This window comes from Lutra lutra, chromosome 14 (genome assembly GCF_902655055.1).
Source record: "Lutra lutra chromosome 14, mLutLut1.2, whole genome shotgun sequence".
Lineage (NCBI taxonomy): Eukaryota > Metazoa > Chordata > Mammalia > Carnivora > Mustelidae > Lutra > Lutra lutra.
In genome coordinates this window covers 35,268,483-35,287,458 of record NC_062291.1, presented here as the reverse complement: position 1 = coordinate 35,287,458, position 18,976 = coordinate 35,268,483, and the positions used below count along the sequence as shown (strand labels likewise).

General features: G+C 40.1%; 1 protein-coding gene across 5 annotated transcripts in view; it reads left to right on the top strand.

Moving 5' to 3' along the window:
• LOC125084660 (annexin A7) overlaps positions 1 to 18,976 on the top strand; it is a 46,661-nt gene that overhangs the window by 23,204 nt on the left and 4,481 nt on the right. For 4 of the 5 annotated variants that reach the window (XM_047702281.1, XM_047702279.1, XM_047702282.1 and 1 more), the window contains 11 exons: positions 74 to 278; positions 1,006 to 1,116; positions 2,102 to 2,166; positions 2,583 to 2,648; positions 8,685 to 8,787; positions 9,002 to 9,096; positions 11,314 to 11,427; positions 11,745 to 11,915; positions 14,669 to 14,839; positions 14,919 to 14,994; positions 17,006 to 17,118. In XM_047702281.1, the coding sequence (XP_047558237.1) occupies positions 74 to 278; positions 1,006 to 1,116; positions 2,102 to 2,166; positions 2,583 to 2,648; positions 8,685 to 8,787; positions 9,002 to 9,096; positions 11,314 to 11,427; positions 11,745 to 11,915; positions 14,669 to 14,839; positions 14,919 to 14,994; positions 17,006 to 17,118 (1,290 nt within the window). The remainder of the gene's footprint in view (positions 1 to 73; positions 279 to 1,005; positions 1,117 to 2,101; positions 2,167 to 2,582; positions 2,649 to 8,684; positions 8,788 to 9,001; positions 9,097 to 11,313; positions 11,428 to 11,744; positions 11,916 to 14,668; positions 14,840 to 14,918; positions 14,995 to 17,005; positions 17,119 to 18,976) is intronic. The other variant, XM_047702280.1, reaches the window with a different exon arrangement.

The following is an 18,976-nucleotide window of genomic DNA, read 5'->3' as shown; positions in this document are numbered from 1 at the left end:
GTTTCTTTTTTTTTTAGGTGGGTCATATTTTTGTGTGATCACATTCATTTGAAAAATTTTCTTATTTTTGCAGCCTGCAGGTCAGGAGTCCTCTTTTCCCCCTCCTGGTCAGTATCCTTATCCTAGTGGCTTTCCTCCAGTGGGAGGAGGTGCCTACCCCCCAGCCCCAAGTAGTGGCTACCCTGGAGCTGGAGGCTACCCAGCCCCTGGAGGTTATCCAGCCCCCGGAGGTTATCCTGGTGCCCCACCACCAGGGGGAGCTCCATCCTATCCAGGAGGTGAGTAATGGGTTGTGGCATTAGTGATGATTTGGGTTGCCTTTTTTGTATGGGGTCAGAGATGCTCTTAGCCTACTTTCTATCGAAGACAGTAAGAACCTAGCTGGCAAGATAGAGGGATAAAGGTTCTTAGGGAGTATGAAAGCTGGAAACAGTCTTAAAAATTCTGTTGTGAAAAAAGAATAAATCTCATGGTAGAAAAAGGACCAGTATATAACAGTTTGCTTGGTTATTTTTTTTTTAAGATTTTATTTATTTATTTGTCGGAGAGAGAGATTGAGAGAACAAGCAGGGGGAGTGGCAGGCAGAAGGAGAAGCAGACTCCTTGCTGAACAAGGAGCCTAGTGTGGGACTTGATCCCAGGACCCCAGGATCAAGACCTGAGTTGAAGGCAGACACTTAACTGACTGAGCTACCAAGGCATCATGTTGATTATTTGTAATCTTAAGAACTGGTTAAGTTCAGTTCAGTTAGCATGTTTGTGATCTTTAAGATAGCTTTGTTAAAAGGTAAAAAAGCTTAGCACTTCTGTATTATAAGTTATTTATGCAAATGAATGAAATAAAAATTTTGTAATGGAGAAGGAATTGATAAGTTGAATTTAGACCAGAAGAGACTGCTGTTATAGCATTAATAGCCTATTTTTTCCCACTGTTCTTAGTAGATATTTTCCTAAAGTTGACTCTTCAATCATAAGAACTGTCATTATATTTATTCTTTTTTCTAGTTCCTCCAGGTCAAGGGTTTGGCGCCCCACCAGGTGGAGCAGGCTTTTCTGGCTATCCACAGCCACCCTCACAGTCTTATGGTGGCAGCCCAGCACAGGTCCCACTACCTGGTAGGTACCAACTATCCAGAGATAAATAATAGTATGCTGTCTTAAATCTTACAGTTGCCATTGAGAGAACTTAGTTTATGTTTGGGATAGTCTTCAGTAAACTTTATTCTAAGTACTTCTATAAATAATTTTAAATACATGGTTTTGTGAAATGGACTAATTTGTTGGAAAATTTTAATCAGTAAGATGGAAATAAGTACCCACTTTTTCAATTACAAAATATCTGTTCCAAAGCCAAAAAAGCAAAACGTTTAGAAGCTTCTCTGCTCACTCCTATACCATTCCTAAACTCTCAGAACTATGTCCTGACATTCTTTCCAGATGGAATCAGAATTTAGTTTGCTTTGAGTGTTTAAAGAAAAAAAAAAAAAGAATTATTTGTTAAATTGTGTAGAACATGAAATATTTTAAAAGGTTCTTATGACCAAAGTTGATATTCTTTCTGTTTTTTTAGAATTTTTATTTATTTGATATAGCACAAGCAGGCGGAGTAGCAGGTGGAAGGAGAGAAAAAGGCAGGCTCCTCTCTGAGCAGGGAGCCAGATGTGGGGCTCAATCCCAGGACCCTGGGATCATGACTTGAGCCAAAGGCAATCACTAATCCCAGGCGCCCCACCAAAGTTGGTTTTCAGTTCAGTGAACTGTAATATTAAAAAGTTTGTCCTGGGGTGCCTGCGTGGCTCAGTCGTTAAGCATCTGCCTTGGGCTCTGGTCATGATCCTGGGGTCCTGGGATTGAGCCCTGCATCAGGCTCCCTGCTCAGCGGGGAGCCTGCTTCTCCCTTTACTGCTCCCCCTGCTTGTGTTCCCTCTCACTGTGTCAGTCTGTCAAATAAATAAATGAAATCTTAAAAAAATAAAAAGTTTATCCTAGTAATTAACATGGTGTGAATGTTCTCATATCTTTTCCATATTCACAGTAGTCAATGCCGTTTTGAAAAATTAAGTCCTTTAAGACCTGTTTTTTTTTTTTTTTTAATGTGTAGGTGGCTTTCCTGGAGGACAGATGCCTTCTCAGTATCCTGGAGGACAAGCTCCTTACCCAAGTCAGGTATTTCTGCTCCTGTCTTTATATTTCATCCAATTTAATTGGATAATGCCAAAGAAGGGCACCACTCCTTTGCTGACATTAGAGATTTCCAAGAAGCAGAGGAGATGGTTTATTATAGTCACTTAAGATTCTAATCTTTGCGCTGGTAGACACATTGCTCACTTCGGTCCATCTTTTGCTGTGTGTCCTGATTTTAAGAAGACAAGCATAGGTCTCTTCCCACAGGTGATGATACTCATAACTTTTCCATAGAGATTCACTTGGGTTCTTGATATTGGTTTTCTTTTTCTTCTCCCCTTGCTGACAGTTAAAACTATGAACTTGCGTGACTGAGTAATTGGTATTTCTGGCAGTGTTTGAGAAAGTGTGGATTTGTTTTCTCTTTTTACCCTCATAATGTTCTACTCTTTTTTCAGATCAATACAGAATCCTTTCCTTCCTATCCTGTTTTCTCTCCTGTTTCTTTGGATTATAACAGTGAAGTGAGTAAGGTTTTCTAATGTTCACTAATTACTAGGTATCCTGTATGTGCCTTCATTACTTTCTGATTTCTCATGTATTTGTCTCTCACAACTTCCTTGAGGACTCAACTATATCTGATTTATCATTTTGTCCTTGTAGTGCTTGACAAGGCTTTAACCATCGTAGCCAATAAATGTTTGTTGAATTGATTCCTCAATAGTCCTGGGAGGTCTCCCACGTATCAAATTTTTGCCCCATCTCTGTATAGCCCTTTATTTTAATACTGTTTAGTTTTTAATTGCCTTGTTAATTCTTTTATATCCTATGCAAGTTACCAGGAACACAAGCAGTATACTTTTATGCTTCTCTTTATCTTGATTTTCTTATTTATTAACGTACCATTTATTCATAAAGATCTATCATTTTCAAGCTTTTTTAAAGCTGGGCTGGGAGGGGAGTTACAGTGTTAGAAGTGAAACATGTTAGCTGTTTTCTGGTTTACTTTCTTGATTTAAGATATTTGAGCTCCAGAGAGATTAAGAAACTTGTCCAGAGCCACACAGCTAGTGAAAGACAAGGCTAAGACTAGATCTAGCTCTTCTGACTCTCAGACCAGTGGTCTCCCTGTCACATGGTACTGTTGGCTGATACTGTAAATGATATTCCTCCAAAGCACATAGAGAATTACTTTTGATCCTTTTTTTTTTCTTTTCTTTTTAAAGATTTTATTTATTCATTTGACAGAGAGAGAGAGAGAGATTACAAGTAAGCAGAGAGGCAGGCAGAGAGAGGAGGAAGCAGGCTCACCGCTGAGCAGAGAGCCCGATGCTGGGCTCGATCCCAGGACCCTGAGATCATGACCTGAGCCAAAGGCAGAGGCTTAACCCACTGAGCCACCCAGGCACCCCGATTTTGATCCTTTTTTAATCTTTTTTGATCCTTTTTTAATTGAAGTTGATCATTAATCATATTATAAATCTATAACTTTATATTTATATATATATAAATAAATTACTTATTTATAAAACTTTAGATTTATTATAAATCTATAACTTTTAGTAATGTATGAGAATTTTAATTTTATTTTAGCTTAAGCATGCTCATACTTTTAGAAACATTTTATGACTGAATATAAAAGATTTTCAAACATAAGACACTAAAAATGAAACACACATACACGTGCAACTCCTGTGTAACAATTATTACCTTAAGATAGAGCTAAAACCAGTAGGTGGAAGTTTACTGAGTGGTAGATTTTGGAAAATCTTTTACATGGAAGTGGAGCAGGCTACCTTGTGAGGAGAGAGCTCCCTGTCACCGAAAGTCCTCATGTAGAGGGTGTGTGTGTGTGTGTGTGTGTGTGTGTAGGAAGATGAAAATTTCTGTCTTGGTTGGGCATTTGGGTCAGGTGACCTTTCCTGATTGACCCAAATTTTGTTTTTCAGCAGGAAGGTTGGCATCAAATGAATGTCGAAGGGTGGAATTTTTGGTGGCAGATAGTGTGGGCTTTGCTGTGCTGAGAAATTTTCCCTAGTTTGAGTTTTGACCTCTAGAACATAGACCCTGATTTCCTTTATTCTGTGTAATGGCTGAAGGATAGTATTTTTGATGAAGATTCACTTCAAATGTAGACTTTTAACATAGAATAAGACAATTCCATTTTTTCCTACAGATGAAAAATGGAGTAGTTTTTTTAAAAGATTTTATTTATTTATGTGTTAAAAGATTTTATTTATTTATTTGACAGACAGTGAGAGAGGGAACACAAGCAGGGGGAGTGGCAGAGAGAGAAGCAGGCTTCCCACCAAGCAGGGAACCTGATTGGGGCTTGATCCCAGGACCCTGGCATTATGACCTGCCTGAGCTGAAGGCAGGTGCTTAACAACTAAGCCACCCAGACGCCCCAAAATTTATTTTTTTTAAGATTGATTGATTGATTGATTTTAGAGAGCACATGCACACATGCACATGTGGTGGGGAGTGGCAGAGAGTATTAAGCGGATTGCATGCTATGTGGGGAGCTTGACCTGGGGCTTGATCTTATGACCCCAAGATCATGACCTGAGCCAAACCTGCGCCAAACCACTACACCACCCAGGCACCCATTTGAGAGAGAGAGCCCCCACAGTGCAGGGGTAGGGGCAGAGGGAGAGGGAAAGAGAAATTCAAGTGGACTCTGTGCTTGCTCTCACGACACTGCGATCACCATCTGAGCCGAAACCAAGAGTCAGATGCTTAACCGACTGTTCACCCAGACATCCCGGTTTTTGTTTGTTTTTTTGAGAAAGAAGAGGATAACAGAAAATGAGACTCATCAAATAGTACATGTTGAGGGTTAGTTTCTCTTACTGCCTAGTCCAGTGTATTATAAACAAAGGCTTTTTGCCATACTTAGGTTTTAATGAAGGTGGTTACATCAAAGGAAACTTGCTTAGACTCATGTAAAGGCTTATGTTGAAAAAAAAATTTATACTTGAATATTTGGAGTTGATAATGGTTTCAGTTTTTTCTTAAAACCACTATACAAGTATTTGTTAGTTCCTTGCTTATATTCCTGGCTTAGAAACTTCAGAGTACAGGATGGTTGTTAGAAAAAAATGTTCGTTTGAGAATATAGGTAAGTGTGAGAAATTACTGACCCTACAAATGTTTGCTAAAAGATGGTTTGTTCCCTTTATCCCCTTTTACTTCGCTCCTGTAGTTGCTGGCATATTGCTGTATTCAGTGAGTATAACTTTAAATGCAGTTTCAGTTGCCTAAAAAGCAATGGAGTCATTTTACATTTTGCAGTCATGTTGAATACATCTTTAAATTACATTTTAGAGATAATGAGTTGAATAAAATATATTATTAAAATTCAGTTTTGGGGCACCTGGGTGACTCAGTGGGTTAAAGCCTCTGCCTTCGGCTCAGGTCATGATACCAGGGTCCTGGCATTGAGCCCCGCATTGGGCTCTCTGCTCAGTGGGGAGTCTGCTTCCCCCTCTCTCTCTGCCTGCCTCTCTGCCTACTTGTGATCTCTGTCAAATAAATAAATAAAATCCTTAAAAAAAAATTCAGTTTTAAGAAACCGTGGTGGGATGTCATCTCACTTCATCCCATCTCTCTTAGGCCCTGATTTGAATAGTTTAAGAAAACTATTGAATTGTTTCCTAGCTGTGTATTTTTAAATTTTCAAATAATTTCAGACTTAAAAAAAAGTTATAAAGATTGTATATAGGGGGATTCTGGGTAGCTCAGTCAGCTAAGTGTCTGCCTTCAGCTCAGGTCATGATCCTAGAGTCCTGGGATCAAGCCCTGCTTTGAGCTTCCTGCTCCCCTGGGAGCCGCTTCTCCCTCTCCCTGCTGCTCTCCTGCTTGTGTTCATTCTCTCTCTCTCTCTCTCTCTCTCTCTGTGTCAGATAAATAATTAAAATCTTGTAACAAAAATGTAGGGATGCCTGGGTGGCTCAGTTGATTGTGTGTCTGCCTTCGGCTCAGTTCGTGATCCTGGGGTCCTGGGATCGAGTCCCAGGTCGAGCTCCTTGCACGGTGGGGAGCTTGGTTCTGCCTCTGCCTGCAGCTTCTCCTGCTTGTGCTCATTTGCTCTCTCTGACAAAATTTTTTTTTTTTTTAAGATTTTATTTATTTGTCAGAGAGAGAGAGGAGAGCGAGCGAGCACAGGCAGACAGAATGGCAGGCAGAGGGAGAAGCAGGCTCCCTGCCAAGCAAGGAGCCCGATGTAGGACTCGATCCCAGGATGCTGGGATCATGACCTGAGCCGAAGGCAGCTGCTTAACCAACTGAGCCACCCAGGCGTCCCTCTCTGACAAATTTTTTAAAAATTGTACATAGAATTCCTGTATACCCTTTACCCAGATCTTCCAATATTAACTTCCTACATAAACACAACACAGTGATCAAAATCAGGAAATAACGATGATATAATACTGTAACCCAGCTTATAGACCTTATTCAGGTTTTACCAGTTATCCCAATAATGCCCTCCTTTTCTGGTTCCGGATCAAATCCAGTATGAAATATTGCATTTATCACCATGTCTATTAAGTTTCCTTTTTTTCCCCCCATTTTTATTTTATTATTTTTTAATAGTCTCTCTGCCCCACATGGGTCTCAAACTCGTGACCCTGAGATCAAGAGTCACATGCTCTACTGACTGAACCAGCCAGGCACCCCTCTTAAGTTTCCTTTTTTTTATTTTTTTAAAGATTTTATTTATTTGACAGAGAGAGAGATCACAAGTAGGCAGAGCAGCAGGCAGAGAGAGAAAGGGAAGCAGGCTCACCCCTGAGCAGAGAGCCCGATGCGGGACTCGATCCCAGGACCCTGGGATAATGACCTGAGCCGAAGGCAGAGGCTTAACCCACTGAGCCACTTCGGCGCCCCTTAAGTTTCCTTTAATGTGACACAATTCTTCAGTTTTTATTGTTCATGACCTTCACACTTTTAAAGAGTGTTACTACTACTACCAGTTATTTTGTAGAAAATTCCTTGGTTTGGGTTTGTCTCATACTTTCTCATGACTAAGGTTAGGTTTTGCCATTTTGTTTTGTTTTGTTTTGTTTTAAGATTTTATTTATTTATTTGACAGAGATCGCCGATAGGCAGAGAGGCAGGCAGAGAGAGAGGAAGGGAAGCAGGCTCCCCGCTGAGCAGAGAGCCCGATGCGGGGCTCGATCCCAGGACCCCTGGATCATGACCTGAGCTGAAGGCAGAGGCTTTAACCCACTGAGCCACCCAGGCGCCCCAGGTTTTGCCATTTTGGAGGGAATATCACAGAAATGATCTTGGATCCCCAGTGCATTATATATCAGGAGGCTTATTCTGTTACTGGAAATGATTGATTTTGATCACTTGGATCTGCCAGGTTTTCTACTATACTGTTACAAACTATGCAAATACCTTGGTTTCATCATACTTTTAATAATTTTAGCATCCATTGATGATTCTCTCTGGAAGCAGTTACTACCATGACATTTGTTATAATGATTTTTTAAATTTCCCCATCGATTTGTATTTTTAAAATACAGTCCCTATTTTGCTTTCTGGTTTATTTCCTATGTCATCAATGAAGAATATTCTACCTCCCAGAATCTCCGATCATTGTTCCCTTTAATTTTGTGCTTTCTTATTATAAAACATTTTATTTCGTCTTTGATAATGAGGGCCTGTAGAAGAAATCGGAGATACTGTCAAACTTATATTGCCTGGGGGCACCTGGGTGGCTTGGTCAGTTAAGCGTCTGCTTCAGCTCATCATGACATCAGGGTGCTGGAATTGAGCCCTGCATCAGGTTCCCTCCTCAGCGGGGAATCAGCTTCTCCCTCTGTCCCTCCCCATTGCTTGTGTGCTCTCAAGTAAATCTTTAAAAAAAATTATATTGCTTGTCCAAAACCTCATTGGGCAGCACAAGGTCTACTTAACTAAAACCCTTATTATATTATTGTCTTTAAATCAAACACTGCTGCTCATTTCACACTATCCAGGGATCGATATCTTTTTTCCTCCTGTTCTACTAAGAATAAAATCAAGACTCAGGAAGATTTTGGCAATTTTCACAAGCTTGACTTTCTTCCTTTCTTCTCTCCTAAAAGTTTGGCACTTAGCTGTCTTTTGGCAGGAAGAGAATAGGTCTTTCTTGCCTGCTCCAGAATGAGCCTTTATAATAAAATACTCATTTCCTTTGTCCTAAAACTTAAACATGGCCTCGACTAAGAGTGTTGACTGGGAAAGTTTTAAGTTGTCTTCTTGACAGCAGAGAGTCCTGACTTTATAACTAATTTATAAAGTCCTGACTTTATAAATAAATGTTATTTATTTGAGAGCGTGCAAGAGAAAGTGAGCCGGAGGAGGGGGAGAGGCCGAGGGAGAGGGAGAAGCAGACACCCCACCGAGCAGGGCGCCAGATTTGGGGCTCAGTTCTGGGACTCCGGGATCCTGACATGAGCTGAAGGCAGGCACTTAACCGACTGAGCCATCCAGGTGCCCCGATGTATTTTTATATTTTGAAATGATTAGCACAATAACTGAGTTGGATTTTGTGCCTTGTGTTTCAGCCTGCTGCGATGACTCAGGGAACTCAAGGAACAGTCCGACCAGCTGCCAACTTTGATGCCATGAGAGATGCAGAAATTCTTCGTAAAGCAATGAAAGGTTTTGGTAAGGAAAACAGGTTTTTAATCTTATTTATAATTTTGATTGATTGAATCTAACGTACAAATAAGCTTTATATTACAAATCAAATTTATGTGTCCACCTGTGCACATGACTCAGTGTAGTCTGGCACCAGGCACCTTGTAAGCGTCTAAGAGATGTTGTCAAGGAATACCCAGGACAGAATTCATCCTTACTTAAACATGTATGGTTCTTTCAGGGACAGATGAGCAAGCAATTGTGGACGTTGTGGCCAACCGTTCCAATGATCAGAGGCAAAAAATTAAAGCAGCTTTTAAGACCATGTATGGCAAGGTACATGTATTTTTTTCTTTTCTGGCCACAGACAGTGGCCTGTAGACTTACATTTATGTTGGGTTGGATACTATCTTTATTAGTGCTGGTGGTGCATAGTAGAGACGACTAGATTTCAGACACCCCAGGAGTGGTGTGTTCACTATTTCTCTTAAAAGCCTTTCTAATTTTGGAGTAGTCCTTGATCTCATAGTCCTACTTGTACCTCAGATGATGTCTGATATATGATAGATGCTCAGTAGAAAGTAGATTATGGCCATAATAGCATAACTGATAGTAGATAAATTTATATATAAAATAGGTAGATAGATAAATAGCATAATAGAAAAACAGTTTGGTTCTCAGGCTTCTCTTTACAGTGGGATTCAAGGACTTTTTATACAGCCCCTGCTTTTTCTTGGTGTTTGGCATCCTCTTCCACTCCTCTCCCTCCCTCTAAACATACCTTGTATTAGGATGCATGCAACTTTTTGTCATTCCCTGCACACATCCCGGTCTTTCATAACACTGTGCTTCGTATACATTGTTCTCTAGGCCTAGTACAACGCTTCCTTTTTTTTTTTTTTCTTCATGGCAAGCACCTTCTTTAGGATTTAGCTTGCATCAACTACTCTGTGAAGTTTCTCTCTTTTCTCAGGGCAGAGTTTTGTTGCCATTTTCACGGCGGTACAGTCGCATTTTGTAAAACCTCTGCCATAACTGATCTCCTTGCCTACTCCCTGCAGCAGTGAGCTCCCCTCAGACAAACCATGTCCTCTTCATCTGGGCATTTGCAGCACCAAGTACAAGAGTAGTAACAAATAGCCACTTAATAAATATTTCCTGAATGGATGGTCAGTGACAAAATCCAGCAAGATTCTAGGGCTAAAAAGCGCTATTGCTTCTGAGATATGAAGGGGAAAGCTGGATAGCATTATTTTTCCATTTAGATAGAAGTCCTAAAATTTCCTAACATTCTCTGGATCCGGTTTACTTTTGTCAGAATGGGAATAGAGGTTCATTGGTTTGTCCCACTTCACCTATTCTACTCTGCCTTACTCTCTCTGCCTAGCCCAGGTCCACTTCTTTAGTCTTAAAGCTGATTAAGTGACACAAACTATAGATTTCCTTACAGTTCCACATCAGATTCACTTCACTAACAAAATTATTTTCCTTGTTATGAATCTCTTTAGTTAATATATATCCTATGCTGTGCTGTCCTGAAGTTTCTCCTATATCAGTTTCGAATTAAAACTAAATTCATAGCTTGTGTTTGTTTTTGGTTTTTTGTTTTTGTTGTTTGTTTGTTTGTTTTGTGCCCAGCCACCTTTTCTCTTGGCTTCCTGGTTTTTTTAAAAAACTGATTAATTAATTAATTTAAAATATTTTATTTATTTATTTGACAGAGATCACAAGTAGGCAGAGAGGCAGGCAGAGAGAGAGGGGGAGGCAGTCTCCCTGCTGAGCTGAGAGCTCGATGTGGGGCTCAATCCCAGGACCCTGAGACCATGACCTAAGCCAAAGTCAGTCAGAGAATGACAAATACCATATGATTTCACTCACGTGTGGGATTTAAAAAACAACACAGATGAGCATAAGGGAAGGAAAAATAAGGTAAAATCAGAGAGGGAGACAAACCATCATAAGCGACTCTTAACTATAGGAAACAAACTGAGGGTTGCTGGAAGGGAGGGGATGGGGGAATGGGGTAACTGGGTGATGGATGACATCAAAAAGGGAGCTTGATGTAATAAGTACTGGGTGTTGTATGCAACTGATGAATCACTAAACTCTACTTCTGAAACTAATAATACACTATGCTAATTAATTGATTTTTAAATTAAAAAAATAGGGGTGCCTGGGTGGCTCTGTCGTTAAGCGTCTGCCTTCCGCTCAGGTCATCTTCCCAGGGTCCTGGGATCAAGCCCAGAGTCAGGCTCCCTGCTCAGCCAGGAGCCTGCTTCTCCCTCACCTACTGCCCCTGCTTGTGTTCTCTCTTTCACTGTCTCTCTGTCAAATAAATAAATAAATTTTTTAAAAAGTTAATTATTGAAAAATTAATTTGCATGAGTGTAACAAACTCTAAACGTATATATTGTTTTTAGTATATACTATTCAAATTTGAAATTTTAGGCTTTCATAAAGCAACTCAATTCCATTTTCCATATTTTTCTTAAAAAAATCTAGGCAGTAAAATTGGAGAACACACATACTTAGTTTGTATTTGTAATTAAACAGGATTTAATCAAAGACCTTAAATCAGAGTTAAGTGGAAATATGGAAGAACTGATCCTTGCCCTATTCATGCCACCTACATATTATGATGCCTGGAGTTTACGGAATGCAATGAAGGTACTGTGTGTCATTTACTTTGTATATTTTAGTTTCCGTAGTGTAGTGGTTATCACGTTCGCCTCACTTTGTATATTTTATCCTATTTCAAATGTAAAACCCCACAAATTATGGCAGTTTTGAATTTACAGTGACAGCTAAATCAATACATTATATCATATCATCTGAATATAGAGAGCTTTGCAGGTCTGGAGGCCAAAGAAGTATTCGGTGGAATAGTCTAAGATTTAATTACTTCCAGCAGTTTTTTTTTTTTTTATTTCTTTTTTAAATTTGTTTTTCTTTTGTATAATTCTCCCTTTCTTCATTTCACACAGGGAGCAGGAACTCAGGAACGTGTATTGATTGAAATTTTGTGCACGAGAACAAATCAGGAAATCCGAGAAATTGTCAGATGTTATCAGTCAGAATTCGGACAAGACCTTGAAAAGGATATTAGGTCAGATACATCTGGGCATTTTGAACGTTTACTGGTATCCATGTGCCAGGTGAGTATACCATGAATGTACGTTGATAGAACATTCTTCACTTTCTATGACCAGTGAGCATTCCTTATTACTTTTAGTATTTAACTCACTCGGAATCTTGCCATCGTTACGAGGGGCAACACAGAATCCAACGTACAAATTTCTTTGTAGTCACAATTGAGACTTATTTCTGCAGATCTGGCTTTTGTAAGGGATTAAAAGTTAACTTCTTTAGGGTGCCTGGGTGGCTCAGTGGGTTGAGCCTCTGCCTTCGGCTCAGGTCATGATCTCAGCATCCTGGGATCGAGCCCCGCATCAGGCTCTCTGCTTGGTGGAGAGCCTGCTTCCCTCTCTCTCTCTCTGCCTGCCTCTCTGCCTACTTGTGATTTCTCTCTGGGTCAAATAAATAAATAAAATTTAAAAAAAAATAAACTTCTTTAAAGTTATATGGAATCAGAAATCAACTTGAGGCTCTGTATTTTAGGCTGGGGATGAAATTTTGTACTTTAAGCTTAGCATTGTACTGTCAGTTAAATTGGACCATCAACTGAAAATATGCACAACCGTCACGAAAGTGCTAGAGGAAGTGAAAACTGTGAGGAGAGCCAGAAATGCAGAAATATTTCTCGGACTTCACAGCAATGTGGTGATGAGCACCTTCCTTATTCTGATTTCCCAGATGTGCTGGAGAAGTGACAGAAAATTCTCCAAATAGAGTATTTGGAATGATTTTAAACATACTTATAGATGAGATGATCAAGGTTTATTTGAAAGAAATGATGCAGAAGACCAGCAAACTGATTCAGTATCAGGAGTCTGTGGCTTTCCTGCTAGTACATAAGGTTGGACAGTCCTGAGAGATCTGAGAGTAGACGACATGCTCTTCAGAGCAAAGGGAGATAGTGGCAGGATACGGTACACCAGAGTCAGTGGATGTGGACATGAGAAAAGAAAGCAAATGGTTGGGAAGAAATTGAATTTACCTATGATGGAATAACAGTAGGAGAGTAGATTGGCATTTAAAAACGACAACAAGAAGAAACACAAGAAGAAGACAAAAGCAGGAATAGAGACGTAACACTCATTTTTTAGTATTATTAAGTGATTATTAAGACTTTATATGAGGTGCTGAGTTTCTTTATGCAGAATTCAAAGCCTGGCTACTTTACGAAGTAAAGGGACCTCTTTCAGGGAGTGAGCAGAGGAATGGCTTCCCAGGAAAATGAGATTGGTGTTCTGTGTTTGAGTCCAAAGGCAGTCATCTGGAGAGTTTTTCCTGAACATCTTTCATGTCCTATCTATAGTCTCCCTTTTAGAATATGCTTTGTATATTCCTTGTGCCCAGTGGTCTTACAGATATAGCATCTCACCTTCAGGAACACCTCTTTCTATTTTGTTCCACAGACAGGCTTGGAGACTCTAGAGGGCAGCCTTTCCTTCTTTTGGATTTGTGTTTCTATTTTTGAGAGAAACCAAATGCCCATCTAAGCTTAGCTCTTGCTCAGACCCAGAGCTCCCTTTCCAGCTCTCTCCTTCCTCTTCTCACAGAAGAGTTTGGTATACAGATTGGCACAGTCTAGCAGAACTTGAGTTATTTATAGCTTCTTCTGAAAAGTTCGTGTGGCCCTTGTATGTATACAGTCAGAATTTACATGATGTATCATTACACTTGGCTGAAGGAAAGGAGGTTCACGAAGCCTCCATATTATATATTCCCTCCCTTGGCTTAAATTCTTTTTTTTTTTTTTTTTAAAGATTTTATTTATTTATTTGACAGAGAGATCACAAGTAGGCAGAGAGGCAGAGAGAGAGGGAAGCAGGCTCCCCGCTGAGCAGAGAGCCCGATGCGGGACTCGATCCCAGGACCCTGAGATCATGACCTGAGCCGAAGGCAGTGGCTTAACCCACTGAGCCACCCAGGCGCCATGGCTTAAATTCTTGAGAGCAGGGACCTTGTCTTTCTTGTGTCCCTACCACCTAGCACATCCTGTTGGTTCACTTTCTCTGGAGAACCCTGACTAACAGAGCCTCACACAAAACAAGTGCTCTTCAGCTTTTAGCTGCATGAATGAAAGCAAACTGGAACTCAGTATAACACATATTGATCTTAAATCTCAGCTAAGGAAAATTATAATTTCTTCACTTGAGTGGTAGTTTATATCTCCTAGTAGAGATATTTTTCTTTTTTTTTAAATTAGGTTTTTTGTTTTGTCTTGTTTTTTTGTTTTTAATATTTTATTTATTTATTTGACAGAGATTGCAAGTAGGCAGAGAAGCAGGCAGAGAGAGAGGAGGAAGCAGGCTCCCTGCTGAGCCTTATGTGGGGCTCGATCCAGGACCTCAGGATCCTGACCTGAGCCGAAGGCAGACTGAGCCACCCAGTTGCCCCTAGAGATGTTTTTCTTTTTGTTTTTTTTTTGGCGGGGGGAGGATGAAGATATACATGACATTGGGAATGAAGATATACATGACAAACTTTATGCATTGATCTTCAATAAATTGTCCTTTAAGTCCAAAAGTGACTAGATTTTTTTAAAGATTTCATCACAAGTAGGCAGAGAGGCAGGCAGAAAGAAAGGGGGAAGCAGGCTCCCTGCTGAGCAGAGAGCCCAATGTGGGGCTCGATCCCAGGACCCTGAGATTATGACCTGAGCCGAAGGCAGAGACTTAACCCATTGAGCCACCCAGGCGCCCCCAAAAGTGACTAGATTGTTAAAAAAATTTTCAGTAGAACTTGTATCATGTTTTCCAATTCTTGTCTTCCTCTCTTGCAGGGAAACCGTGATGAGAACCAGAATGTTAACCACCAGTTGGCTCAGGAAGATGCTCAGCGTCTCTATCAAGCTGGTGAGGGAAGACTAGGAACAGATGAATCCTGCTTTAACATGATTCTCGCCACAAGAAGCTTTCCTCAACTGAAAGCTACTGTGGAGGCTTATTCCAGGGTATGAGCTTTTCTTTTGAAGATTTGGCTTCAGTTTTAGGTTGTGAAAATATTTTAACCCCTATACTTCTTGTTTGCAGGTGGCTAATCGAGATTTGCTAAGTAGTGTTGCCCGTGAATTTTCTGGAAATGTTGAAAGAGGTTTAAAGACCATCTGTAAGATACTTTTATGTTTTGCTTTGTTTTGTTTGTAGATGAAAAAGCTTTGAATAGTTGTTTCCATTAAGTGATGAAATTAATATAGCCTCCTGGGAATCTGCTTAGGCAGAGGCTGAGCCAGTCCTATGTTTTTATATATGTAGTTCCCTATGAATGGTGGTGGTGTGATCAGAAAGGGTTATTTGGAATTACTTGGTCTTCATTCTGTATGCCTTTCATGAAGACTGAGCAAGAATTACAGTAGATGTAGCGTTTCCATTGAAGTGCATGGGAAAGCCTTAAGGAACTACAAGTGTGACCACACAAAACCTCAATTTGAGCTCCCCAAAAAATGTTTTTTTTTTTTTTTTTTTAAGATTTTATTTATTTATTTGAGAGAGCATGAGCGGAGGTGGGTGGAAGGGAGGGAGGTAGAGAGAGAGAGAGGCAGACTGCCTGCTGAGCAGGGAGCCCAATGCAGGGCTCAATCCCAGGACCCTGAGATCATGACCTGAGTTGAAGGCAGACACTTGGCTGAATCACCCAGGTGCCCCCAAAAACACCTTTTAAAAAAAAGTTTATTTATAATCTCTCCACCCAACATGGGCTTTGAACTCACAATCCCAAGATGAAGAGTCACACAGTCCACTGACTGAGCCAGCCAGGTGCCCCTCAAAAAACACCTTTCAGATAGGATCCAATGAGACCCCTTTCCCTTTTGAAATAATAATAAAAAACAAAAACTTTCTGGTGTTCTTTGAGATGTCCAATGAAATGGAAATTTAATTCTCATGGAGAACATATGACTAAAGAGATTGTTATTAACACATTGGTATTAACAATTGAGTGTCCTAAAATAGTACTGTAGTAATTGTAGGTAAAGCAGTCATGTAAAGTTAGTGTATTTCTACCATCTGCAGGAAGAGATTTTGCTAAGTTAATTTTCCTAAGAGAAAATGTCAGACTTATTATCATTCTCAAATTTTGACTCAAATCTGTTTTTTTTTTTTTTTTAAAGATTTTATTTATTTAGGGCACCTGGGTGGCTCAGTGGGTTAAAGCCTCTGCCTTGGGCTCAGGGCATGATCTCGAGGTCCTGGGATCGAGTCCCGTATCGGGCTATCTGCTCAGCAGGGAGTTTGCTTCCCCCCACTCTCTCTGCCTGCCTCTCTGCCTACTTGTCACCTCTCTCTCTCTCTCTCTCTGTCAAATAAATAATTTTAAAAATTTTTATTTATTTATTTATTTGACAGAGATCACAAGTAGACAGAGAGGCAGGTGGTGAGAGAGGGGGAAGCAGGCTTCCTGCTGAGCAGGGAGCCCGATGTGGGGCTCGATCTCAGGACCCTGAGATCATGACCTGAGCCTAAGGCAGAGGCTTTAACCCACTGAGCCACCCAGGTGCCCCGACTCAAATCTGTCTTTTATTTTATTTTTATTTTTTATTTTTTTAAAGGTTATTTATTTATTTGACAGATATCACAAGTAGGCAGAGAGGCAGAGAGAGAGGGGGAAGCAGGCTCCCCGCTGAGCAGAGAGCCCAAAGCGGGGCTTGATCCCAGCACCCTGGGATCATGACCTGAGCTGAAGGCAGAGACTTTAACCCACTGAGCCACCCAGGCACCCCACAAATCTGTTTTTTATACTGGAACGTATCTCCTGTCCTTCTGTCAGCCAAACGATTTATTTGATGTCTAGAATTCAGATTTCAGTCATTATTTCTTTTAAGTAAGATATTTACCAGGGCACCATTGTCACAGATTTTCTCCCTTGAAGGGGAAAAAAAATGGAAAGAATCTAAGCTATTGCATCTATGGAGAAAAACATGGGATTTGTTGGCTAGAGGGAATCCTCTAGAATTAAAGGTATCCTGGCTGATGCAGCTAGAAAGATGGATGAATGCTGAGGAAAAATCAAGATTTCTGAGGTGACTATAAGGAAGGATCAAAGGCAGGCTGGAAGTGATAAATGAAGCTGGAGCATGGATACCTTGTCAAGGCATCACATGTGAAGTATCTTTGACTTGCAGTGCAGTGTGCCCTGAACCGCCCTGCCTTCTTTGCTGAGAGGCTCTACTATTCTATGAAAGGTGCCGGCACAGATGACTCCACCCTGGTCAGGATTGTGGTCACTCGAAGTGAGGTGAGGCTTTCTTTTCTTATCTGATCCTACTTGATTTTTTTTTTTTTTAAAGATTTATTTGAGGGGGAGAAAAAGGGAGAGAGAAAGAGAGAAAACGCAAGGGGGATGGGGGAGAGGGAGAGAATCTTCAAGCAGATTCCCCCGCCCAACCTGAGTGTGAGCCCATGGAGGGCTCTGTCCCAGGACCCTGAGAGCATGACCTGAGCTAAAATGAAGAATGACATGCTTAACCAACTGTGCCACCCAGGTGCCCCTGATCTTAAATGGATTTTGAATGTTGATTTCCTAAAGGTTTCTCAGCTGACAATTAGGAAGGATGTTCTCCCTTTGTCACCTCTGGTAGAGGTTATATAAAGCACAGTGTTCACTCTCCTCATGCCGTGAGAGAGGATTGTGTTGGGGAAACAAATCACTGTGCCAAGAGATTTTCCTACTTGAGAAGGTCTGTGGAGAATACTGATTTATATCCAGTTGGAAAATGTTTATCTTTTCATTTTGCTAATGTAAAAAATTGTATGACCAATTAATCCAATTGGATATAAAAATTCTTGAAATTTAGCATGCCTTCTAATTATAAAATTATTTTTAAAACCTTTTTCTCTTTACCTAAATATACCTCAAATGCTTTCCTTTCTTTGACTTTCTATATTTATTGCACTTCTTCCTTACTTGAAAGAAAACATGCTACTAAATTATGGTAGAAAAGGTAAATCATTTTTCAAAAGACAACAGTCATATGGTATTTTTAAAAAACTTTGTGTATCTATACTCAGACCCAAGTTTTCTAAGCATGATCTCTTTAAATCGCAATAAAATATATACAACATAAAACTTAACATTTTATTTATTTATTTATTTATTTATTTATAGGTTTTATTTATTTATTTAACTCAGAGAGAGATCACAAGTAGGCAGAGAGAGCGGGGCAAGCAGGCTCCCTGCTAAGCAGAGAGCTTAGCAGGGAGCCTGACATGGGGCTCAATCCCAGGACCCTGAGACCATGACCTGAGCTGAAGGCAGAGGCTTAACACAGTGAGCCACCCAGGCATCCCACATTTTAACCACTTTAAAGTATGCCTTCCAGTGGCTTAAATTGTACCTTGACATTGTTGTACTCCATTACCACCACAACTTTTTTACCTTGTAAAACTGAAAATCCATACTCATTATATAATAATTCACCATTCTCCTTTTTCCCCAGCCCATGGCAGCCCCTCTGCTTTCTCTTCCTCTGAATTTGACTACTCTAGGTACCTTGTATAGGTGAAATCATACAGTATTTACCCATTTGTGACTGGCTTCTTTCACTTAGCATAACATTTTCAGGACTTATCCATGTTGTAGCATGTGTCAGAATTTCTTTTTAAGGCTGAATAATACTGCTCTGTATGTGTAGACCACCTTCTCTTACTCATCTGTCAGTGGACACTAGGATTGCTTCCACCTTTCAGCTCCTGTAAACACAGGTGTACAAATATTTGCTTGAGTCCTTGCTTTTCACTTTTGTGTATATACCTGGAAGTAGAACTGAAGTATCATATGGTAATTCTGTTTTATTTTTTAATATATGTGCTGCCGAAGCGGGCACTCTGTTTTATTTTTTTGAGGAATCACCAAATCTTTTTCTACAGCGGCTGCATTGTTACATTCCTACCAGCAGGATAAAAGGGTTCCAGTTTCTCCACACCCTTTCCAACAGTTGTTATTTTCTATGTTTTTTAGAGTAACCTTCCTATCAAATGGTTTTATTTTTTTAATGGTTTTTAAATAACCAGTATTTTGAGGATAATAGATGAAACTGGAACCACCCTTCTTCAGTATTTTTACAGAATAGCAAATCCACCCTTCACTGGGTAAT